This window comes from Triturus cristatus, chromosome 5_1, assembly GCF_964204655.1.
Source record: "Triturus cristatus chromosome 5_1, aTriCri1.1, whole genome shotgun sequence".
Taxonomy (NCBI): domain Eukaryota; kingdom Metazoa; phylum Chordata; class Amphibia; order Caudata; family Salamandridae; genus Triturus; species Triturus cristatus.
In genome coordinates this window covers 473,199,651-473,225,460 of record NC_140587.1, presented here as the reverse complement: position 1 = coordinate 473,225,460, position 25,810 = coordinate 473,199,651, and the positions used below count along the sequence as shown (strand labels likewise).

At 42.3% G+C, this 25,810-nt stretch overlaps 1 protein-coding gene across 2 annotated transcripts in view; it reads right to left on the bottom strand.

Annotated features, from left to right (window-relative positions):
* Positions 1-25,810, bottom strand: part of NBN (nibrin) — a 443,605-nt gene that overhangs the window by 84,516 nt on the left and 333,279 nt on the right. For both annotated transcript variants that reach the window (XM_085605307.1, XM_085605308.1), the window contains 2 exons: positions 9,390-9,503; positions 3,136-3,185 (listed from right to left, as the gene is read on the bottom strand). In XM_085605307.1, coding sequence (XP_085461433.1) covers positions 3,136-3,185; positions 9,390-9,503 — 164 coding nt within the window. The remainder of the gene's footprint in view (positions 1-3,135; positions 3,186-9,389; positions 9,504-25,810) is intronic.

Genomic DNA, 25,810 nt, shown 5'->3' with positions numbered 1-25,810 from the left:
ATAGGACTGACCATGCTGAAGCAGACCTGGGTCTGAGGGGGTATTGAACGCCCCAACCAGGAGTTTTAATATATGGCAGCACAACTCCAGTATGTGATACATTGGTTTGATAAGGAGGACAATTGGGAGTAAAGATCATTAGGAGACCGAAGTGGGAGCTCCTCATGTGTGACGCACGGATCCCGAAGAAGTATCCATTCTTAATTAGGCAGGTGGGTCTTGTATGGGAGCGGGTGGTCCTGAGAGCCCCTTGCACACGTGATTTGCCGATATGGATATTCAAACCGTTTGTGGACATAGCAAGATTTATGTCCATCTGGAAGTGGCGAGAGGATGGTTCTGATGTCTTGGGTAACTTGTAACTATGGGTGCAATTTATCACAAGAGACAACACTGTTGACTCATTTGCACTGGGCCAAGGTCAGTATATATTGTATAACAAAATATCATCTACAGCATGCAAGATTTGGCCCAGCTTCCCAGCATAACCGGGCCCCTCGCAGACGCTGAGCAGAATACTAGACCTAGCTGGAGGACGGAAGCTTACAGGGCGTTACGGGATGACTCACTAGAGATAACCCTGAGGGCACATACCAGGTGGGAAAAAGGACTAAATGACAGTGTGTGACTTGGGCAAGATCCATATGGAGACGTGCACAGTAAGTTCAAACATACATTTTAAGCTCGTACAATATAATTTTGTGCACCAGTTGTATGTCACCCAAAAAACTCTGCATGCCATCTACCCTTCCTGATCAGACAAATGCCCATGATGCAACGCAGCAGAGACAGACTTCCTGCATGTGGTGTGGAATTGTTCAATCACAGAGCCCTTCTGGAGAGATATACTACCGAATATGAAGATGGCCACAGGGTGGGAGATCGAGAACTTCCCTTGAGTAGTGTTCCTGGGCCAAATGCCGTCTCCCGCAAAAAAGAAACTTACCCGTAAATTTCTACTATTGGGATTAGTGCTGGCCAAAAGGTGAATAGCCATTAAATGGTTAAACCCCCAATCACCAGAAGATAAAGAATGGTTGCACGACATGTCTGATTGGGCAGTAGATGAGGAAGTCAGGATGAAGCAGGCACAACGGGATGATAGATTGGAGGACAATGTGGCAGCATGTAGACAAATGCTTATGGATATCAATGGGGATGACACTGGTTCAGTTATACCAGCAGAGGATGCATAAAAAATGCAGAGGCACAACATATATACTGGGATAACAGATTATACGGGGTTGCCACAACCATGATTGAGACTATTCTTCGAAAACCAAGTTAAAAATATGATATGCAATAAGACCCTGACACTGCCACATCACTACAATGATTTGGACTACATTTGTTCTATCTAAACTCTACCTGAGCCATATGGGAGGTGGGAGAATTGGAAATGTTATTGGCATGAAGCGCTTTCAATCTTATTTGGATACTTCTTGTGTGAGGTGTTATGTAAACAATAGCTATACAATGTATTATGCTGAAAACATAATAGAAATATTAAAAAAAAAATAATACATTCTGGCCACCTGGTATCCCTACACCTAAATCTGCCTAATTCATGTCTCGTTATCAGACCCTAAGGAGGAGGTTAGGACTTGTTCTGAGAAGCAGGCGATGATTTCTCCCTTTTGAGCTTGCCGCTGATGCGATTTCTTAATAATATCTATGAGAAGGTGGGTTAATAGAAGATGTCAAAAGTTCCTATAATGTGATACCCACTAAGTCCTCTGGATTCTACTGCCAAGACTATTATTGGCTCATTAGATGGGAAGGATCCTATTTTTTGCCAACCAGTTTGGAAGGATGTCCTTATAAAGTATGTTACAGAGAAACAAGGTGAATCATTTGAGGTCTGTTCCTCCAATACTGTAGATTTATGAGAGCTGATAAACAGATATTTTGTAGTCATCTGTGTGAAAATACCGCTGAGCAGATGTGGAGGGTAAATGTGCATGTCTTTGCAGATATTCATCAGGGTAGTCACTCTCTGAAGATAAGGACAGAAACTAGACTGGAAGTTGCTGAGAAGTTCACAGTGTTCCTGGTGCTCACAGAATTGTTAGTGTACCTTGCTAGCAAGCATCCTTGCTATGCCAATGTCCAGAAATTGATTGGTAGCTGCCCAGGGACTCTGACTGACATCAGGAGTTTTCAGCAGTGGTTATAAACTCATACCTTAAATTTGTCTGACTTTTTAATGTTTGATGGAGAGACACATAGGGACATTTGATTGAGAGTTTGAGGGCAGCCAGGCACAGTTTACAGACTTTGACACTTCAGCTCACCTTGAGAGGTGCTGTATACCTTTAGAACCGTTTTGATCCAATATATAGTTTATATGTAGACTGCAGTGATCTCATTGTATGTGGCAGTGCCGAAGGTTTCTTCTGTGTTAGTGACTGTGTTAAGAGTGTATCTATTTTGCACCAACTTAAAGTAATAACGGCTCCTTTGTATTAATGCATTTCCTCTTAGACACACAATGGGTAAAACCTTTCTGTACATAAGGTCCATTTTATTACATATTTGTTGAGCCACTGTCACCATTGACGTTGGCTGCAACGTAAGAGTAAGTCCTAAGGAATTCTATGGCAGAAGTCTCAGCTTTGGGTCTTTGGCTTGTTTTGCTACTATTTTACCCCTTCAGTTTAGTAATGGTGGAGAGGGGCACCTGGTCAAGGACACAGGATATATTATTTTGGTTCATGGTTAGCTCATCCGAAAAAGAGTTGTCCTGCTGAAGCAGATATCTGGAAGCGGTGAGGCAATAAACACAACTTCACCAGTCTAAAAAATGTGTTCTCACTCAAGTCGTCCTACAGGCAAAAAAAAGGAAAGCATCAGATGGGAGCCTTCTAAAATACTTTTTTCAGCAGGTGGACGGTCCTGGGTGTTTTAGAGATGTATCTACCTTGGTACATATTGGTTAGATTGTGGTCATATACTAGAGGCTGTTGGCAACACCATCCTTATCTCCAATGGCAATGGCAAACACATCATTAATATCAGTGTTCACAGTGGAACAAACTGCGCCACAAACTGGCACTGAGGCCAAGACAAATGGTTTGGAAAGAAACTTATGTCACAACATCCTTTCACAAATACAGATTTTAGACATGAACTTACCGAAACAGGTCATCAGCCAATGATTCCTCTCTTGCATGCTGTGTCTGTTCCTGCCATACAAAAAAGAGATCTTTAGTTTGTGTAACTCTAGAAGAATAGTTATTTTCAACAAATAACACTTAAGCTACTAGCAAAGCATATGTGAGAATGAGGCTCACCCCTGCAGTTTGTAAAGTAAACACTGGCACACACATTACATACTGTCCATGGCAAGGCATTGACTTTAAGTGCACAGATATACAGGCACCTAGAAAACGGAGCAATCCATCTCAGGTGATGAACTACAGGTGTAAGCGCATCGGATGTACACACAGATTGTAATAGCCTTCGTTTCTAAATGTACCAACAAGACACTTCAATCACAGACTAATGATGGCCGACTCCACACTTTGATTAAAAAAAAGCAAACACCTACAGGAAAAGGGCAGATTTATTCAGCTTTAATCAAAGTCCATGCCACAATTATTCTGGTTACAATCCAAGGACCTGTTTCAACCAGTTAAAGGCTAAATGGAAGTATTCTGCACAAACAGCTGGACCACTGTTTATCTTAAGAGATGTTTCTTAGTGGACAACGTGTACTCACCAGGCCATGTAACAGGGTAGAAAAGCCACTAATTCAAGACATTTTGTAAACCCAAGCAAAAGAAAAGAAATAGCCTCTAGCCTTTGTGAACAATGCTCACAAATAAAGACTGCTGAATAACCTTAGTAGAAGCATGTAACTGGGTGCTGTCAGTACAGTTGCTTACACTTGTCGAAACTACTCTGCATACCAAAGTACAGACAATCCTTGTTCATTACATGGCATATGCCATCCACTAAAATAATTTATCAGGTTCAGAGCTCCAACTGTGATTACTCTAGATATACAACTCCTAGTACCAACCTGATACACACATATGGGCATGGGCTCAGAGAAAAAGAGACTAGAACCAGTTTCTTGTTTGAAGGCCAATTTATTGTTGTTAAATCCTAGCCCGGAATACTGATCGTTTGGCTTTAGAGAAGAACTTTGCAAGCTTCAAGAGTTTCTGTGCAAAGAAGTATACTTCTATGATGGTGCATCTTTTCTCTCCTACTTTAGAGTCTCTGCATACACTTATTAGGGTAAAATGCCTTTCCCCCATGGGTTCGAATATGATGTCTTGCAAGATAAAAGTGAATGCCTCTTCAAAGTCTTTGTGTATTTTGAAAAAAACTCTGTACATTTTAAAAAATAAATGGTTTATGTACCTTGCAGAATATTTAATAAGTTGCACTGCACATGTTCAACTCAGAAATTAACTCTCCTCAATATTATATGCAATTACTTAGATCAGCCTGGACAATGGCCATATTCAGTTGTCTCAAATATAAAAGGCTATTAAAATAAACCCTCAACATGGAACTGACAAGCTCCGTTCACAAAATCTAAAACGTGTTAATGCTTCCATGGCTTTGAAGAAAAATGACCTAAAAGCCTGGCATATATTCCAAACCCCTATTAAATTTGGCTTTTGTAAACCTAGACGTACAATTGTTGCCCTGCATTGATTGTTGCCAAATAAGCTTTTACAAGATAGCAGTTCAGAAAATCACTGGGGTCTACAGCTTTTACACCGGAGTCAATAGGACCTACATTCATGTGTGTTGCACTTGACATTTCACTATGTCTTCTATTTTTCCATGTTCTCCAAATTGCTGACAGCTCAAGCTGTGAAATGGGCCTTTTGTGGAATGTATACGGACTCCAATGTGGCAAAGTAATGATATACCTAAAGTCCACTGAGGAACGTTGTATGTTTGGAGAGAATTCCTGTAGGCTACCGAAGAGGTTTTAACCGCAAATACTCTAAAGGGGTGAACTCTGAAATAGGAGATAATAAGAGATGTAGGTAACAATGTTGTATCATACAACTTTGTCAGTGATCATATCCACCTTCACAAACACCAATCATACCGATTGTACCTTGCTTTTCAAGATTCTCCTCAACCAAGACTTTATTGCTAAATTGGATTCATGTATCTCTCAGCTCCACACAATTCCAATTGTTTACTCCAGAAAACCCACTGCTTTTCACCAAAATATATCTCTCTCACTTTGCTCGAATTTGCTCCATGTGGTGTTCCTTGTTCTCACCTGAATCTGTCTATCTATGCAATTCAAAAGCGTATTTACAGCCACCCATCTTCTTGCAAGGCCTGGTAGTTCGGTTGATTCATCAAACTTGATAGTAAATGTAATGCCATTCCCTAGCATACCCACTCAGTTATCTCAGTAGAAAACACAGCAGGTTCTCAAAATGGTTTCAGTGACACTACGTCCAGTAAAGGGATAGGTTTTTAATGTGCCTACAGTCATATTTATATAATTTGTTTAAAAATGTATTAAACTACTTATATACTGCAGACTCATCTAAAAAAACAACAGAGTGATGTGCAAACGTTTTTCCTTTTACAATATGTTGATTTTACACTTTAGCTTTTCTTTCATCGCAGTTATAATCTACTAATTTTATTTATTTAGGAAATATCCCATAGATTCAGACAGATAAAAAACAAGTTTAGATAACATTATCAATGCCATTTCAAGAAGTACAAAGTTTTATTCACAATCTACAGATAAAGCTATACCTTTTCTAATTCATCCATGCTTAAAATAACTTTTTCTTTCTTTTGGTGCTGCCAATAGAATCTGTGAAGTGGGAGGAGGGTTATATTTGGTCACAAAATATATATCTATGGCAATGCCCCATGATCACCTTTGGCTCCTGGCAAAAGCATGATCCTATGTCTTACCGATCGCTGCAAATACGACAGTAAGCATCTACTTTAACTTAGGTAAAAACAAAAAAGCACTTATGGCCGTCACACAGGATATTAGTGTCACAAGACCTAATACTGCCACATCTAAATTAATATTGCCACATGTAAATTATGCACATGGTAATACATCAGCTCTGAAGAAAATAATTTAACAAGCTTCAAAGAATCTGGACCACACACACCCGACAAGTCCTCAACCTGAACAGACGGGATCGCATTACCCTCGCTTTTTGGGCATTGCACTAGTTAGCCGTTGCAAAAAGGATATAATTCCAAGCCTTTTACACTGCACTCCAGACAGTTTAAGGGATGGGACAATCCTCACTGCAATCCAAACTGACAATCTACAGTAACAAAAATGAATCAGATCAACAATGGCACACTCCTTACAATGCCCCTTTTCCAACCTGTATAGGTGAAAGCTCCTCTTCGGTAAAGACATGTATACAGTGGACCATGCTCCCACAGAGAATAAGGACATTTTACAACCATAAAGAACGCACAAAAGCTGTAAAAAGATGGATAATCTCAAAATCAAGATCCAGATGACCATCAAACCACAACCCTGAGTAGTTTGTATTTGTAGCTTGCAATACTATCCTCACATGTGTTTACTTACCACCCCGTGCACAATAAGCTATTTCCTGACACTGCATAAACCCTGGAGCACACTCTCAGGACCTCACATGTGACACTAACACTACTCACATGACTAAGTGGATCCGTGACTATGAATAGAAAAGCTCTATAGAAGTGCTGCAATATAATACATTTGCTTATGACCACCAATATCTGCTGATGTATTTTCACAACCCTGCTTTCCGAGCAGGTATAGGTAGGTAAAGAAACAGTGGTCCATCAGTCAATGAGATTATCCTGATCAGCTCTCTGTCTTTGGCTTTTTTCATTCTTAGGTGTTGTGCATTACTAATTATAGCTAACTACTCCCTGGGAAAAAAAAGTGCTGTACATAACAACAAGTAAACCAAACACAAGGATATGATGGACGGAGCGCTGAAACTTTCAGACACTCACCCCCAGTCACAGATCTGGGTTGAATCCATCTTCGTTCTTTAGCTCACTTCGCCATTCCAGTTCAGACCCAGCCATATACAAATTAGCCTTGACCCTGTTCCTGATGAGAACAGTCCAGCCCGAACTGCCGAGCCAGGTCTTACCTGGAACGGAAACCTGGGATCAGTTTCGGGGTAACACCCCTCATCAGCCAGGCTAGATTGATTCCAGTGGCAAAGTGAGCAAGAGGTGGTGAAGTGAGCTAAAGAATGATGATGGATTCAACCCAGATCCAATATTGACTGGGGTGAGTGCCTGAAAAGTTTTGGCGCTCCATCCATTATCTCCTTGTGCTTGCTTTGTTCGCCCTAAGTTGGCAGGGTATGCCCAGACGTGGGTCCCTTGCTCACTTTGCCACTAGAGTCAAGCTAGCCTGGCTGTTGAGTGGTGTTACCCCGAAACTGGTCGCAGGATGCTTGTTTCTGGTCCTGGGAAAACCTGCCTTGGTGGTTCGGGCTTGACTGTTCCCATGAGGGACAGGGTCAAGACTGATTTGCATATGGCTGGGTCTGAACTAGGGGGAAAAGTGAGCTAAAGAATGATGATGGATTCGACCCAGATCTAATAGTGACTGGGGGTGAGTGTCTGAAAAGTTTCAGCGCTCTGTCCATCATATCCTTGTGGTCGCATAAAAACAAGTAGACATGATTGTACACATAGACGTCGAATACTCATAAAATAGCGAGATTTGAAGCACATGTGAGAAGTGGGAAGTTATACTGAACAGTGGAAAAAAAGAGACGAAATATGCTCAATGTGAACTACAGTTGGCAAAGTTATTCAATAAATCAATTACCATATTGGGAGGAGGAGGATAAAGGCAATAGGAAATGTTTCAGCTGGTTTTGATATCTGTCGGAAGAAGGAGCAGGGAATTGGCTCTTCAGAGCTCATCAAGGAGAGAAACGCAATTCATGGTGCAAGGGAGATAGAGGCATGAGTAATGAGAATCTGAATGAGTCAGCTATGGTTAGCAGAGTGCAGACTCCCTCAATTTTTAAATGGATCATATGAAATACATGTGGGCGAGGTACAATGAAGCAGCTCCATGAATGGAATCCAGCAGGAGTAATAGGAGCTTAAAAAACTCTGCTTTCAGTAGGGATCCAACAGGCATGGTGGCAGAAGCAGGAGGCAGACATTTGTCTGGGAATATTTATAAGGGTACAAGCAACAAATCTGAACATTTAGTCTTGTGGCGACTGAAATCTAAAGTGTGTGTTAACTTGCTGCTGAAAACTTGCATCTTATTGCTGGCATGCTACGTCAGTAAAACAAAGTTTACATATCTTATGCTCATGTATCCAGTGAAAACAGGTATTGAAATTTGGGTAAACTTTAGAGGAAATGTTTTCCATCATGAAATTTAGCTCCAAGGAGATTAAATTAATTATTGGATGAAAGCATTCTAATTAGAGCAGTAGTCGACTAAAAAGGCTGGTGACTTTGACTGCAAAGAATGGATTTATAGAGCCGTTGGCCTGTTCATAACTTGTTTACACATATCTACTGGTCGCTTTCTTCCTATTTTTCTCATCTTGAACACCATGTCTTTGTTTTGATTTCATCATCCGTGTGAGTTGAGGCTTTCAAGAACACAAATGAGGCTTATACGCAGACAATGCGCTACTTCCACAAAAAGCAGCAAACAAAGGTTGCCCAGTGCGGTTGATCCCAGCATTAGAGAGCATGCAAAACAAACGTCAGTGCAACTGTCAATGAAATTACTAACTTTTTTTTTAAAGTACACCCTACTTTTACCACATAGAAACTGAAAAAGAAACCGCGTGTCAACATTCTAAAATATTAATATGGAGTCTGGAGTATATTTATATGCAATCTATATTTGTACTGCATACAGCCATCAGACATTTAGGTTGATTTGCTAAGCATGTATTGTCATTATCTATGAAATTCTCAAGGATTTTAGGTGCTTGCCACAACAATGTCCTCTCTAAACACCTCTAGTAGGTTTCGATCTCATTTCTAGCCAGCGGCGGACGGGCACAGGTAAGCGTGGTGAGGCGGCGCAGAGCGTGACGGGGGGGAAGCTGACAGACGACGGAATAGGCATTATTTATTTATTTAAATATACCTATTCCGTCGTCAGTTGACAAAACCCCCCTCCCACCCCGCCCGCCCCACCGCGTTTACCTGTGCCGGCCACTGCGGTTTCTAGCACAAAAGCAGGAAATACAGAGCCAAAAATCCCAGAGTGGTAACATGTCCTAATGATATGGGTTGCAAAAGTATGCTATAAAAAATATGAAGGTGTAGAAATTGAATATCACTTATTGGTCTTTGGCTGGATGACTAACTGACCTAATATATTAAAGGCCAGAAAACACTGCTGGTTTAAATAACTATCTTACCTCCATTTCTTCACGTAGCCAGAGTTCCAACTCTGAATTCTTTTTTGCATTATGAGCAATAAGGTCTGATCCACCAATGATGTTTGGAAATCCATCTGCTCCAGGGTATGACACCTTAATAATTTATATAAAAAACAATATAAGATTAGGGCAGACAACTCTAAATTTGATCATTATAAAAATACTACGCTTATTGCACTATGCTCATGAAGTGATCCAGTGCCACTTTTTTATCCAGTGCCTAGCTATGAGAACCATCATTAAACTTTTGAGTTGCCTATAATTCAGCGAAATCTCAAAAAATAGTACAAAAGTTAAAATCTGAAGACTTAGAATGTTTTTTAGAGTTTGGTGGATGGGATACTCTGTCAAAACATAGAGGATATCCCACCCGCTGTATTACAAGTGTCACAGCTTATAATGCACTTGTAATAAGGCAGACGGGACAGTCGCTGCACTTGGGACAGAGTACCCCATTCATCAAAGTCTAAATAAGGCCCCTTATTTACCAAGTCAGGTTTGCTACATCTCTTTAAATCTACAAAGAAATAATTACAAATAAGAAACGATTAATTTTTCGTCTTCCAAAGTAAGACAATGTAATCAATGAATCCCAAACTAAGCAGAAAATTAGGAACCAGGGTGAAGATGTTACCATGCATTAAACTGCATAGAGTTATCATCTTTTATGATGAATGAAGCAGCTTATAACCTCGTTTGGACAAAGAGAAGGTACAAGAAGGGATAGTCTATGAAGAGCACGTTTCATATTGAATACGTGATGCAGAGACACAGCAAAAGAAAAAGCAGCCACAAGGGGCAGATAGGGAAAACAGACATTCGGAGAGTAATATATGAGCGGGGAAATCAGAAACAGGAGAATCTGCAAACATATTTAAGGAAAGTTGTGTAGTGGGGTCAGTGGAAAAGAAGCAAAGAGTAAACAGCAGTGAAGAAAATAAATGTAACAAGAAAACAATGCAGACAAAATGGAAAGGGCCGAAGATAGAGGGTGAAAAGGGGCAATGGAGAAAGTGGAGATGGTAAAATATAACAGTGGACTTAGAATAACAGAAACAGGAAAATAATGTGCTCCAGACAGCAGTCTTCCCGCCAGGGCAGAAGTGTGGATGTCTTTCAGGAAGCAACACATGGAAAAGGAGTGACCTTCTCCTGGCAGGATAGCCAAACATGGAGTGAACTCAAAATGCTGTTGAAAGGGGAAACCGCCTGTTAGAAATTGGGTTGTTGGTTGACAGGGGTGTGAGCCCTGGTCAAGCAGCAACCACAGTCCTTGTCAGAGTAAGGCACAAGCAAACCCCAATTAACCTGTGCTCAACATCCTGGTAGCTTGACACAGAGCAGTCAGACTTAACTTAGAGGCAATGTGTAAAGTATTTTACTTCAAACAGCAAAAAAGCAAAAACACCACACAAAAAGATCCCACACCAGATTAATGTAATAAATAAAACAAGATCAAGATAACAAAATTCCAATCAGAAGAACTGGAGTTATGTATTTGTAAAGAATAAACTGTAAAATAGTGCCTTCTAAAAGCATAAAGTGCCAACCGTGGCTATCTGGTTGCACTAGACCAGGTCAAAGTCAAAGGTTCAGGCCAACAGCGATGGAGCGCGGGTCAGATATAGTTCCAGATAAGTCTCACTGAAGTTTTACATTCTCATTTTTGTGCCACTAGTCCTGTTTGCGTTGGAGAGGGTCTCAAGGAGCAAAGAGAGCGTCATAGGCGGTGGTCGGCGTGGTGTGAAAAGCAGGCTGGGTTTGGCAGATGGACAGGCTGTAGTTCCATGTGGCGGTCCTCCACGGGCAATCGATGCTTGCTGTGTGAAGAGATGGGCTGGTGGTGGCTCGCACTGAATTTCCGTCTGAGTTGCATGGTTCCGGTGTGAACTGACCCATTTGCGAAGAGCTCAAAAGATTCAATCAATCAATCATAACATTTGTAAAACACACTACACACCCTAGCCCTTTGATTTCCTTCGAATATAAGGGGGGTGGGAGCACACTGCCTCACATCCCAGCACAGATGGCCCCAATCCATTATGGTAAATGCTCTGTTTGATGCACCTGTGTGCCAGTGAGTGGTACAAAGACTTGAGAGGACTTTAACAGCATTTAGAGCGACCCCCGAAAAAAAGCCTGCTGCTCTCTGCTGATGAATGGTTAAACCCAGAATTGCATGTCTAGATATATACAACAATAACTTAGGGGAAAATTACAGACTACAAATGAAGTAAGCCCAAATTTGTACTGCTTTTACCATAATGCAATGGGACACACTACATGCTGGAGTGTGAGGCAGTATGCTCCCAACTGTTTCCTGTTTAAAAAGGCTCCCTTGAGCCAGCAAGTGGACGAGCTCTGGTTGATGCACCTCTGTGCAAGTGAGTGATACTGAGACCTAAGAGGACTTTTGCATCATTCCCAGGAACCCTAGAAAAAAGCCTGCTGCTATCTACTGATGAAGAGCTAAACCCCGAAACACATGTCTAGAGATATACAGCACTAGCTGCACCCCCTTAGGCGAAAAATTACAGACTACAAATGCAGTAGCACAAATTTGTACTGCATTTACCATAATGCAATGGGGCAAACTGCATGCAGGTGTGTGATGTAATAGCAGGGGAAACCCAATATACCCTTGGAGGCTTGGGCGAATCTAACAATGACAGGTCAAGGTGCCTACAAGTGACTGAAGATTCTGTAGTTATTTATATTTATATTGGACTTGCTCAAACAAGCTCATATAAATGTCAGAGCTATCACTGATCCTCAGATCAAGGTCAATCGCCTCGTGTTTTTTTCTGGACTGAAGCCAGCTTTCATCTTTCCCCCGATAGATACAGTTGGGAAACTGAAATTGGGTGAGCCGAGATCCCCTCCTATAACTGCCACCACCAATTTGAATTGAGCTTTAAATTGCCACCATAAATCTGGATTGACCTTAATCTGAGAATCAGTGATAGCTCTGACATTTATATGAGCTTGTTTGAACAAATCTCCACGACAAGGATTTATCGTGTTGAGTCCGACTAGAATAGGGTCCTTCCTTATATGCAATATATGAAGATGGTCTGACGGACTGACGCCATTTAAGACCGAAACGTTGACTCCATCATCTACTTCCAAAATATTGATTGTATTCAAGTGATCATTATTCTCATTAGGAGATATGTCATTGTCATCATTTTTATTGGAATATATGTTTTCTTCATGAAGTGTAGGACAAATTTGATTTCACCTCTTTCATAAATTATTGCTGAATTCATTGTTTGTGTACTCCTTTTAACTAGATCTATATATATATAAATATTTTTGTATTTTCATCAAAAGATATTCCCGTGTTTTGTGCTTTATTCATTTATTGATTTTGTCAAAGGACAATTGGGTGTCTGTTCGAATTTGACTCACCCGCAGAGCAAGTCAAATATAAATAAATACAGAATCTTCTTTAAACAAAGTCCCTTGCTGGAGTGTGAGGCACAGTATCCTACCTGTTTCCTAGGCCTTTGAGTCCGTCTGGTTTCTGGTTTCACAATGAAGTTGCAGGTCGAGTCTTTCTTCCCAAGGCAAGAGGGTAGCAGGCCAGCACAGCAGGACAGCAGTTCCTTTAAAGCAGCAGTCAAGCAGAGTGGCAGTCCTTCTAGCAGCACAACAGTCCTTCTTCCTGTCAGAGTATCCACAGGTCCAGAAGTATACTGAAGAGTTGGTGTCTGAAGTCCTTCTTTTATACACAGGTGTGCCTTTGACATGGGGAGAAGCTTCTGGAGGCATGCATTCAAAGTGCACATAAGTCTTGCTTCCCTAGCTCCAGACTAACTACAGGGGTATGCAGCCCTTAGACAGGCCACATCCTATTCAAGTATAAGTAGGGCTGTGCCCAGATCCTGCTGCCCATCCTGCCCGCAATGGCCAATCCAGTCACACTTAAGCTCTCATTGTGTATGGCTGTTTAAGAGAAATACACAAAGTCTAACTATCACCCACATGCAGTCATGCTAACCAGATACAGGCTGTTGGCACCAAATGGCGAAGGCAACAAAATACCAACTTTCTAAAAGTGGCATTTTCAGAACTGCAATTTAAAATCTGAATTCACAATAAGTTAGAAGTTTAAATTAGGATTCCAGAGACACCAAACATGAACTAGCTATCTCTGCCAATTTGGAAATTACACTTAACAAATGTATTAAGGCAACTTCAATGTTATCCTATGGTAGAGATAGGCCTTGCAGTAGTGAAAAACGAATTTAAGAGCTTTTCATTACTAGGACATGTAAACCTAAAAATACAGGTCTTACTTTTTAAATACATTGCACCTTGCCCTCTGGGCTGTCCAAGGACCAACCTTGGGATGGCTTATATGAATTAAAAAGGAAGATTTGGGCTGGCAAAAGGCTAACGTTGCCAGGTTGAAATGGCAGTTTAAATTGAACACACAGGCTCTGCAATGGCAAGCCTGAGACATGTTTAAAGTGCTACACATAGTGCCACTTTACTAGGGACTTATAAGAAAATTAAATATGACACCTTGGCATAAGCCAATATTACAATGTTTTAGGGAAAGAGCATAACCACTTTAGCACTGGTTAGCAGTGGTACAGAGCACAGAGTCCTATGGTTAGGAAAAACAGGTGTGAAAGCAAAATGTTAGGGGGAAACCACACCAAGTATGCCAGGTTTAACACTGCCTCTTAAGGGCAAATGTTAGTCACACACAAGGGGAGGTGCTCTTTTGTTTTAGAAGACAGGCCGGCATCTCAGACACAGAAAAAAGCTGTTGCGGAACCATTTTTCAAGGGTAGTGAATCCCCCAAGCAGCCACACCGATGAGCTAGGCTAGGGAGTTCCAGACAACAAGATCAGGGTTATGTCATGTTGAAAGTGGGCAGAATAGTGTACCCTGGGATAGCTAGATGCCACACTTTACAGGATGTTGTCATCAGAAAGGAGGGACCTAGTATGCCAATTGGCTAGTTAGCTGTCCAAACTCTTTGAGCTTGTGGTGGGCATAACAGTGGCACCTAGACCTCAAATCATGTCTGTACTGGAGAGAGGACCGAAGAAGGACTGCCCTGGTGATCTATGGACCCAGAAAAGAGAGGCTGCACCAAAGACTGGACTGCACCTGCTGCACCTTGGGCTATCCAAGAGTTCTGAGTCTGTGGTGTCCTGCTTGAGGAAATGTTGTTCTCCAGCTCCAGATTCAGAATTGACTCCAAGAGTCATCTGGGGGACTCTCTATTACAGACACTTAACCACAAAAGTTGTAGAAGCCTGCCTTGGTGAGATGATACGCAAGAATGCGTGATTGCTTCTGACTGCCGAAGAGCAGCCTGACAAAGTTCTGACCCCCAAAAGTTGCATTCTTGCCTGCTGGACCAAGGAATGATAGTTTGGTCACCCAGCAAGGAAGTAACTGCCAGTTGAAGGAAACTGCTGATTTTGCGGACATAGGAGACCAGTAGACTAATGGCAACTGGTTTTTGGCTGGACTTCACCCAGACTTCAAACGGCATAGACTCCTGAATTCAAAGTCACCCCACCGTTTTCCTGGAGAGAGAGTTAGCCCCATGAAGAGCCCCGACACTGGTTTAGCATGCTCAGCATCCCTTGCATCAGGACCACTTGATTGATTCCTATGGCAGTTCACCCATAGACACTGGAAGTGTACTAGAGACTGCTTTAACTGCCAGGTAACTGTTCAACTGGACTTTATTAGTACCTGTGACTGGTCCCTTGCTGGAGTTTGTCAACACGTGAGTACATTTCTAGCCGTTTTCAAGTTTCTTGTCATGGCTGACCCTAAATAGCTAGTCATGGTAGCCCCAAATTGCTGTCAATTTCAGTTATATACTGTGCTATATGACAATGTATGATTTTTTTTATTTTTATTTTTTATTTATATCTCTGGAACTCACCTGTGGAGTTTTGTCATTTAGGTGTCTATTTAAAGATAACAAATCAAGCTATTCTTATAAATTGGTGTCAATGCTTATTGTGTTGTGCTTTCATATTATTCAACCGTTTTTGTACTTCTAAATGCTTTACACTTGTTCCTTTTATAAAGCCGGACGGCTCTCAGCCACAGTTACCTAGGACTGAGCTAAAGTTCTGCAAATGAACCTGACGGGACCGGACATGGAATTGTGCCTTTATTACATGGTGATGTCGCACAACCACACCACATAATAAAGCCCTTTCTTTACACATATAATGGCCAGACTAAAGTCCAAATAATGAATTTAAATTGTATTAAATGTGTTCCTTCAATACCGTTTAATATGCTGGGGGTTCCAAACCTGTCAAAGGGGAATAATTAAAAAGCTTGCCAATCTAATCCAATACTGGCACACTTAAACTTATAACAGTTTTTCACCTGAAAAAAACAGCAAAAATTATGATGGAATTGCACTTTTATCGTAACATAACAAATACAATTTTCCACCACAAGAAATGATCAAATAGATATGTACAATTTTCTGATATCATGCAGTGACAATATACATATTGCAATATACAAGAAGCATGTATGTCAATCCAGACTACATTGTTTTACAGGTTGATGATAAGCTGCTACAATCTCTATTATCAAGGTTAAGTTTGTTCTAGATACAGAACAGTTGTAAGGTAAAACATTATTATCAAAAAATATATGTAAGACTTACATCAATTGACTTAAATTATTCAGTAAGAAAAAAATTATATACAATTTCTTGTTTCAAAATGTCCAGTATTTGCTATAAAGTAGGATGTTTTAGTCAAAAAGATGAAGGAAATTACCCCAAATTAGATTTTTATCACATTTTGAAAAGTGTCCACTCAGTGAGGGCCAGTGTTAAAATTTCATAATCAAAGTCAAAGTCAAAAAGTAGCTTTATTAGGTAACAAGTATCTTAAAAGCAATAACATAAAAACAGACGTAATAAAAGTACAAATTGTGAGATAAAACATGGTCTAAAATACATACAATCCATAAAAACAGCAATTAAAAATATCCATACTAAAATAACAATGGGCAATTTCAGATAAAAGGTTTTATGTGATAATACATTTGTTCAATTTCAGCTTATTTTCAATTTATAGGGCAAATATATAAATGGAAGTGCAACAGGAGATGCGCTATAAATACAATAGTTCATCTAGGTTGTAGCGCGTAGTATTTTATGCCGTACTATCCAGGCACGGCCAAGATACTTGCCCGCGCCGCAGGCCAAAAGGGTCCGTGCATCCGTTTTCAGTATACGCAAAGCAACCCTGTGTTCACGAGTGGCCAATGAACTACAAATAGGTTATAGCCATCTTGTTCTTGCCTTCTTATAAGCAGGGCAAGCAAACATGAAATGGGCCAAAGTTTCAGATGGCGCCTTGCAGCACGGGCAATCCACTGTTGTCCGATACGGGTCACTCCATTTTACAGTTAGTTCTCGTATCGGGAGAGTACCTATCCTGAACTGAATGTAAAGTGCCCTGTCACATGGTATCTGAATAAAATCTAAATAGGGTTCTAAAAATATGTGCTGCTTATGTAAATAAAATTCGTCTGTAAGTCTTCCTAGTCTTGGGTTGCAATGCTCTTGTGCGTCCACCCAAGCCCAGTAGAGCTTTTTTAGGTCGACCTTACTGGGTGGGATTTGATTATCCCACGAGTCCCTCAAGCCAAGCACCAAAACCAATTTTTTGAGGTTAGATAACCAACTAATCTTTTGATTGCCCTCCATAGCCATCACTTCTGTAAGCGCAGAGGCGTAGCTGCCAAGCTCTGGGGTACGATGCAGGCTGGCCCAGAATAACAGGCGCCGCAGCCTAGCAATATCTTTAAAGGAGCGCCTACCCAGATCACTCATCAGGGGTTTTAGGGGTACCTTGCTGTGAAGCATCACTAGATCTCTAAAAAATGCATGTTCAGATCTACTAAATCCATCGACATTGTTGAAGCCCCATAATTCAGCACCATAGAGAGCTGAGCTATCAGCTTTAGCTGCATAAATCGTGAGGGCAGGAGCCACAGGTCTGCTCTGCGAGGAGCGATGTTCTTTAAGAAGTGTTCCTACCACACGTTTATGGCTCAAGAGCATTTTGTCAATATGGTGCCTCCAGTGCATTTTCTCAGCAAGCCAAATCCCCAGGTAACCAAACGTTAGGGCACGCTCTAAGGGTGTATCATCTAGCATAAAATTAACTTTATGTGGCTTGTAGGGATTAAACATCATAAGCTTAGTGTTGGTGGTGTTAATAACCAACCCCCTAGATTTACAGAACAGATGGAACCTGTCTAAGAGCTTCTGGAGCCCAGTCGGAGTTTTAGACAGGAGGAGAGTGTCATCCGCAAAGAGCAGGGTAGGAACCTTGTCTCCTGCCAGAGACAGGGCATCCAATGGAAATTCTTGTAAAAAGCTGACCACCCCATTAATAAATAAAGAGAATAGGGTGGGCGCCATTACACAACCCTGGCGGACTCCTCTATTTACAGGGATCCTGTCTGTCTTCTGTGCCTGAGATCCCCACCTTATTTGGGCGTAATTGCCCGCATGAAGGCGAATAAGCAGATTCAGGATCATAGGATCAATCCCCATTTCGCCTAGTAGCTGCCACAGCCGATCTCGGGGCACTAGGTCAAAGGCAGTCTTCAGGTCAATAAAGGCCAGATAAAGACTGCCCTTGCCAATTAGGACAACCTTCCAATAGATTAGCAACAATCTAAATGCTTGAACCACTGTACCTGTACAAGCCCTAAAACCCGCTTGATACTGGGAAAGAACATCCTTGTCAATTACCCAATGGTGGATTCTCTGAAGCAGCACCCTGCCAACTACTTTCTGCATAGCATCAATCAAGCTAATTGGACAGTAGTTGGCAGGGTCCTCCCTGGCACCTTTTTTAAAAATAGGTACCACCTCTGCACCTTTCCATGAGTCGGGTACTGCACTACCCTCTACAATCGAGTTGATTAAAACCTTAATATAAATTGCCCAATTAAGGGGGCCTGCAAGGAAAAGGACACCCGGGACGCCATCCGGGCCTGCGGCTTTTGCTGGGACAATTTTCATGATGGCTTCCTCTATTTCCTTTGTGTTAAAGAGAATAATGACATCCTGAGTGGGGTAACCACTTATTTGGCCGACAGACCCATCTTGAGAGGTTAGGCTGGGCCCCGAGTAAAGTTTCCCAAAGTGGTTAAACCAATCCTGATTTGTGATGTGGTTAGGGATTAGATCAGGTTCTTTGTTGCCCAACCGCCTAACCACATCCCAAAAGATTGGGATCCCTGGCTACACTTGCATCCCTTAGATTCTGCCAGTGTGTCTCCTCCCAATCACGTTTAGCTTGAATAACAGCATTTTTATAATCCTTTCTAGTGTCCCTAACTGAGGGATAATGTCTACTTTTTATCGTTAAGATCAAGGCCTTTTTCTTCTGTCTGCAGTCCGCCTTGAACCAAGTCCGGCAGTTTTTGCGACATTTGGCTTGATTGCCAGCGTGATTCTTTATAGTAAATAGAGACCCCAACTGAGTCATCATGCTTCCATATAATTCAGGGATCCTAAACAGACTGTCCTCTTCACTCTGGGCCTCACGGAGTTTAGATGAACTTTCGCTGAGTATACACTTGATCTCAGCCATTCGAGACTCTTGTGCCACCTACTGCAGTTTGAGGGGGCCAAGTCTTTTGTCCTCATAAGAGGGCTTGTCCCCTGATTTATAGGAATATAAGGAGCCCAGAGCTAATCTATTGTCAGGCTTAGTGTATTATGATCACTATCGATAGAAGGGATCACTTCCATGTCTATTATAAATCTCCAAAATCTGACATCGATTAGTATATAATCGATTTGTGAGGGGCAAGACACCCTATTATATGTATTAGCCCCAGCGACATCAGAAGGTGTTCTGCCATTCGCAGCCCTTAGACCTACTTCTAAGGTAAGAGCACTAATCTGTATTGCTACCTGTGACCATTTCTTAATAGGGGGTATATTTAGCAATGGGTTACCCCACTTGGCGTCGTCTTCATCTACCCCCAACAAATCTTCAGAACTTAAAGGCTCGAAGGTACAATTACAATCCCCAGCTATCATAACATATGAATCTAGGTGGCGTTTGGATAATTCTTGTTCCAACGACATAACAATATCTGATGCTTTTCCCCCTGAAGTCCCCCTTATGTAGACGTTAAAGAATTCAAGGGTTTTACCACCATTGGCACCCTTGAGCGAAAGCCACATAATATCCGGGCTCACACATTGCTGCACCTTTATTTCACGGTTTATGTCAATCTTGACCCAGACAATGAGACCTCCAGAAGGCCGCCCCCTACCCGTATGTACAGCAGATGTAAAAAAACAAGTGTAGCCAGACTTATATAGTGGTGCTAGGCTCCATGTTTCTTGGAATATACAGATATGGTGTTCCTCAATCAGAATATTCCAGTCAGGTAAAGACATTTTGATTTGGAGCCCAGCCACGTTCCATGAAAGAATCTTGAGCTGGGAAATAGAAAAACCATTTCCCAAAGAAGATGGTTGAACCAAAGGGGATGGGATAGAAAGTGGAACAGAAGTATCACAAATTGCTGCCAACCCGTAGTTCTTCGTACTAGGAACCGGAGGACTACCATTTCTATTAGCTGTTACTCTAACTTGGGATTGTTCAGGGACAGAGCATGATTGAGTAATAGCAGGGGAACTTAGAATATTAAAATTTGAAGAAAGTTCTAAAACCTGACTTACATATGAGTCCTGCCGTAGTCAATCAACCGCCTCAAGTGAGGACCCTCTGCATTTGGGCAGAGATAACACATTGTCATGGGCCCTTGCTGCAGAAATTGTTTGAAAACGCCTGATCTGGATGGATGTAGAGTCCAGGGCACAGGTCCTATACTCTAGTGCCAATAGATTTTCCGCCAGATCAGAATTAATCAGGGTTAGATCAATGAGCGGCAACCCCTAACATGCCGCAACCAATGAATAGATTTATTTTTCAAGGATTCAGCATTCTCCAGGCTACTGCTAAGAACAATCTTAGGGACATTTACTAAAAAAAACGTCTGTGGCTGAAAAGAAGGGAGGGTGAATTGTTTGATTTGTTGGGCCGGGGCATTGACTCCCATTAGGGGGTCTGGTGTTAGTCTTGTAGGCCTATCAATTTTTTGGGCCACCTGGGAATAAAATTGCTTCTGCAAAATGCTACAAGGCTGAGCTACAGAGGGGGCGATCCGAAGGGAAGTTGAGTACTTAATGGTTCGTTTAGGTTGAGTAATGGGTGCATGTTGTTGTTCGCAAAATGTGGGATCACCTTCTTTGAATGGTTCTTTTGGATTACAAGGTCGAGAATCTACAGGCGTATGTAGGGTGCCATTCTGAACTAACAACCTAACAGTGCCCATAAGTTCCTCAATCATCCCTTTCAGTGATCCAACCTCCTTCTTTAAAGAAACAACCATCTGGGTAAGGGTCTGTGTTAAAGGAGGGCTAGCAGGAACTACCACACTTGAGCGCTTACTACTGGGGGGGATAATTTGTGTAGTATACACTTCCCCACAAGTATCCAATTCCCCAGCCAAAACGTCATAGCGATTCGCACAGATGATGGAAGGCTCAAGTTCTCCCACAATATCGTCAGTGGAAGGTAAGGACAATGGGGGAGAAATATCGGGCTGAGCTATCCCACCACCCAACTTTGAGAACACGCAGCCAATGTCTGCTCCTTTTTTTAAAGATTTTTTAAACATCTGGGGGACGGTGGTTGAGCGTAGGGGGGTGGAATCTTTATCAACAATATCTAAGGGAAGCTCAACACCTAATAGCCCTTCGCATTCCGTAATTAAATTATCAATTCTATTCATCACACAATTTTTGGCGGCAGATACATTCTTTACTGCTTTCCTTGCCTTTTTCCCTTTACCCACCCCACTAGCGGGACCCGTAGCCCCCCCTGTACTCTCCATTGCTTTCCTTTTGCCCATTCCCGACCAAAACACCAAAAAAGTATAAGTGTTTTTTGTGTCAAAAAACAAATTTAAACTAACGTCTAAAAGATATGATTTTTAGCTAAAAATTAAAAGAAAGAAAAGTAAAAAACACAAGAAGTGATCAATTTGGTAACACCCCAAATATGAACAGGTTAAGCAGCTTAGACAAACTTCTCCAATAGATTAAGCAGCCTTCGTCCTACAGTCATCACAGTACCTTGAAATAGCTGCTGAAGTTTGGATAATGAGGGTGTTCTGGGAGGAAAATCGAGAGAACTCGGGTCCTGCCCTGCCTCTTCCTGGCGATGCGCGCTTTTCAGCGCGAGTGGAAGGGCCGCTCCTTCCTCAAGCAGCAAAGACTTCTGGGACCTGGAGTCCCCTTCAGCAGCAGGCAAAGTTCCGCGTGCCCCGCGTCGCGGGTGGCGATGCGCGCTTTTCAGCGCGAGTAGAAGGGCAGCTCCTCCCTCAAGCAGCAAAGACTTCTGGGACCTGGAGTCCCCTTCAGCAGCAGGCAAAGTTCTGCGTGTCCCGCGTCGCAGGTGGCGATGCGCGCTTTTCAGCGCGAGTGGAAGGGCAGCTCCTCCCTCAAGCAGCAAAGACTTCTGGGACTTGGAGTCCCCTTCAGCAGCAGGCAAAGTTCCACGTGTCCCATAATCATGAACTCCATTCTCAAGAATGAGGTAGATTTTCAATATTTTATATTACTTCATTTCCACCATTACACTCCTGGGGAGCCATTCATTTTGAGCTTGTCATGTATAGGTCACACTGGGGCACCATTAAAGAGGTTTTAATTGACTTTGATAAAAGAATGTCAAGGGAGGTTGTCCCATTTATTCTATCTGCTATTTTCATCCACCAGCAAGACATAAACATGTGTTAAATTGGGAGCTGGGCACCTGCATGTCCCGCAGTTATCTTTTTCTGTAAGATCTAGTTTTAGTAGTTTGCTAGGTACATACTAAAACCTGACTAAAATTCTTTGTTGGCTATAAACTGTTTCATAGTTATGCTTGTTTACTAATTGGTGCCAAACTGCTGAAAAATTGACATTGTATAAATCTCTTTCCTAATCCTGTTGGAGTTTTTCCGGCAGTTGAAGATTTTCATTTGTTATGATATAATGAGACTTTTAAAGGGTTTGAGACGAGATAGATATAACCTATTTTTTGATAATACTCTAGAATCATTTGTTCTGTCAAAATGATGTGAAATATTGTTGAGTAGGCTGGAATTTGCTTCTCATCTCGAGGCAAAAGATTCTTTGTGTGTAAAGTCACAAATGGAGTAAAAATCTAGTTATCATCCACTAGCTGGTTGACTGAGAATATAACTACATGCATCCTTTCACAACAGTAAATGCTTCTGGTCTTAATGTGAATGTGAGGGTTTTCTCTTAATGGTGCCCTGAAGGATAAGTATAGATTTTGTGTTTCCCTTTGCAGAGGTGGCAATAAACTGATCTGGTGAAGAACACAGTGTCTGTTTTGGTAAGTGTTGACATGTTTTAAATGACGTTAGTGTCAATCTGAGGCATTTGTCATTGACCTCTTCTTTCTTGATGAGTACATTTCTGTTAGTCTCTGGCACGTTATTCCATAACCACTGTTGAGATTGTGATAGTATTGCAGAGAACACATTAGAGCAAAGCAACTGGCAGGTTCCTTTAAACGATTCAAACATCTTTGATTCATGGCAACAAAGTTTCCTTTCAAAGAGGGGCACTGAACATGCATTCACCCTTTCAGTGGAGGAGATCAGATCGATCTAAGACCAAGGTAATTCTACTGTAATCATTTTTTTTCTTGACCTCTCAGCAGCACCCAATACGGCTGATCCCAACACTCTGCTGGAATGTTTAACTGAACATGGAATGGGAAGTACAATCTTAGAGTAGCCTTTTCAGTGATTGCTTCCAAACTGTTCCACTACATCGCTTTTGTTTTTCGCCCTAGACAATAAGCAGTTGAGTTCTTCAGAGATCATTACTATCTCATCACTATCACATTGTTTAATGTCTGTGTTTGACTTGTGCTGGATCTGATTAATTCCTTTGGTTGCAAAGCAGCCAACTGATCATTCAGTTGAATAAGTTACTTACCTTCCTTAATGATGTATCTGTAGGAGACATAGGTTAGTAGTAGATTCCTTAACTTAGAACTTCCCCCAGGCATCAGACTAGATCCGGAGGTTTTTCTTTAGCAGTACCCCGTGCACGTCGGTAGGTGGCGTCAGTTGACTCCGTGCCTGTCGTCATGGTCGCCGGGATGACGTTGCGGTGCCTACTTAGATGCTGCCCCTGCGCGCTCACGTCAGTTCTGACATGACTTTCCACGCCAGAAGCCCAGAGCCATGAAAAACACTGACCACTGGTGCGCCACAACTAGGGCCCTGTAAGGGAGTCTCTATCCCTAGAAGTCAGTTCGCCGAGCGGGGAGGATGGGTGGGGTGGTAAGGAATCTACAACTAACCTATGTCCTTACCTTAGAATAGATACCCCAGCATACCATCCCAGGAGGAGGGTGTGCCAACCAAGAATAGACTAAAAAGTCCTGGAGGACCGAGCAGGCAAAATATCCGTCCCTCTGAACTAGAATGTCCAGGCAGTAATGTCTGGTGAACGTGTGCAGAGATGCCCACGTTGCTGCCTGGCAGATATCAACGAGTGGAACTCCATGTGCCAATGTAGTGGTTGCTGCCGTAGCCCTGGTGGAATGAGCACCCAGCCCCACTGGAGGATCCTTCTTCGCTAAAGCGTAGCAGATCTTCATGCTAAGGACAACCCATCGAGAGATGGTATGATTTTGAACAGCCAGGCCTTTCTTGGAACCTACATATCCAATAAAGAGTTGATCAGCTGTTTTTATCTTATGCTTCTTAACTTGGAAATGTAGATTTGTGATGGGTCATGTTGTTTATTGAATATTGTCAAGCTTGTTATTAACTTATACAAAATAAACTATTCTACCCCGACTTTGGGAAGGAACAAAGACCTCGTTCTAAGCACCACTTTATCTGGATGCACAGAGAAGAAAGGGGGCTTGGAATACAAAGTGTGCCGCTCACCCACCCTGCGAGCAGAGGAGATGGCCACAAGGAAGGCAGTTTTTGGTGTAAGGAGCCTAAGAGGACAGTTATGAAGAGGCTCAAAGGGAGCACACATAAGATATGTTAGAACAAGATTCAAGTTCCACTGGGGCATTATGAAAGGAGATGGAGGAAATAGATGAGTAATATCCTTAAAGAATCTATTTACAATAGGAGACTTGAATAAGGATGGCTGATCTGGCAGCCGAAGAAAAGCAGAGATAGCAGCAAGATAGTCTTCAAGAGTGCCCAGAGCAGAACCCTGCTGGGTCAAAGAAAATATGTACAAGAGGACCTATGAAAGAGGGGCAGAAAGGGGATCCACAGCCTTTGCTGTGCACCATGTCACAAACATGTTCCATCTACAGGCGTATACCGATTTAGTGGAGGGACGCCTGTAGATGGAACAAGATGACATTACAGACTTCAACCGGTAGGTCAAAAGCTGTCAACTGTCACCACTCAATCGCCACACAAGGAGGTGGAGATGGACAGGTTTCGGTGGAGAACAGTCCACTACTGCTGCAACAGAAGATCCTCCCAAAGGGGCAGTCAGATCGGAGGATCGATGGTCATACTCAGAAGCTCGGGGTACCAGACTCTTCGTGCCCAGTCCAGAGCCACAAGAATAAGTTGAGCTCAGTCGCGCTTGATCTTCTTGAGCACTCAGGACAGAAGTGGTACCGGCGGAAAGGCGTACAGGAGGCCACAGTTCCACTCGCAATGAAAAGCGTCGCAGAGCAAGTGCGCCTTGGAAACTCCAATGCTCAAAATGCTGACATGGCGCTTCTCTTCGGTGGCAAACAGATCTAACCAAGGCTCTCCCCACTTCTGAAAGAGACCTGACACCACCTTCAACAGTCAGTCATCGTGATAGGGGAAGACTGATCTGCGCAGATGAGCTGCAACCACCGCCATCACTATTGTGAACACCCGAGGGGCACTGGTAAGGCAAAAGGGGAGCACGGTGAACTGAAAGTGCTCGTGGCCCACCGTGAACCGTAGATAGCGTCTGTGGGCTGGCAAGACAGGAATATGGAAAAAGGCATCCTGCAAGTCCAAAGCCACCAAACAATTTCCGGGGTCGAGGGCAGACAGGACCAGAGCCAATGTGAGCATTTTGAACTTCTCCTTCTGGAAGAAGCAGATGAGGGTGCTAAGGGCTAGAATAGGATGCAGGCTTTCGTCCTTTTTGGGCTCCAGAAAGTAACGGGAATAGCAACCACAACATACTTCTGGCGCAGGGAACCTCTCTATAGTTCCCTTGGCTAAGAGAGCTGAAACCTCCTGGCAGAGAAGTGCCAAATGATTCTCGGACATGCAAACGAAAGACGGTGGCATG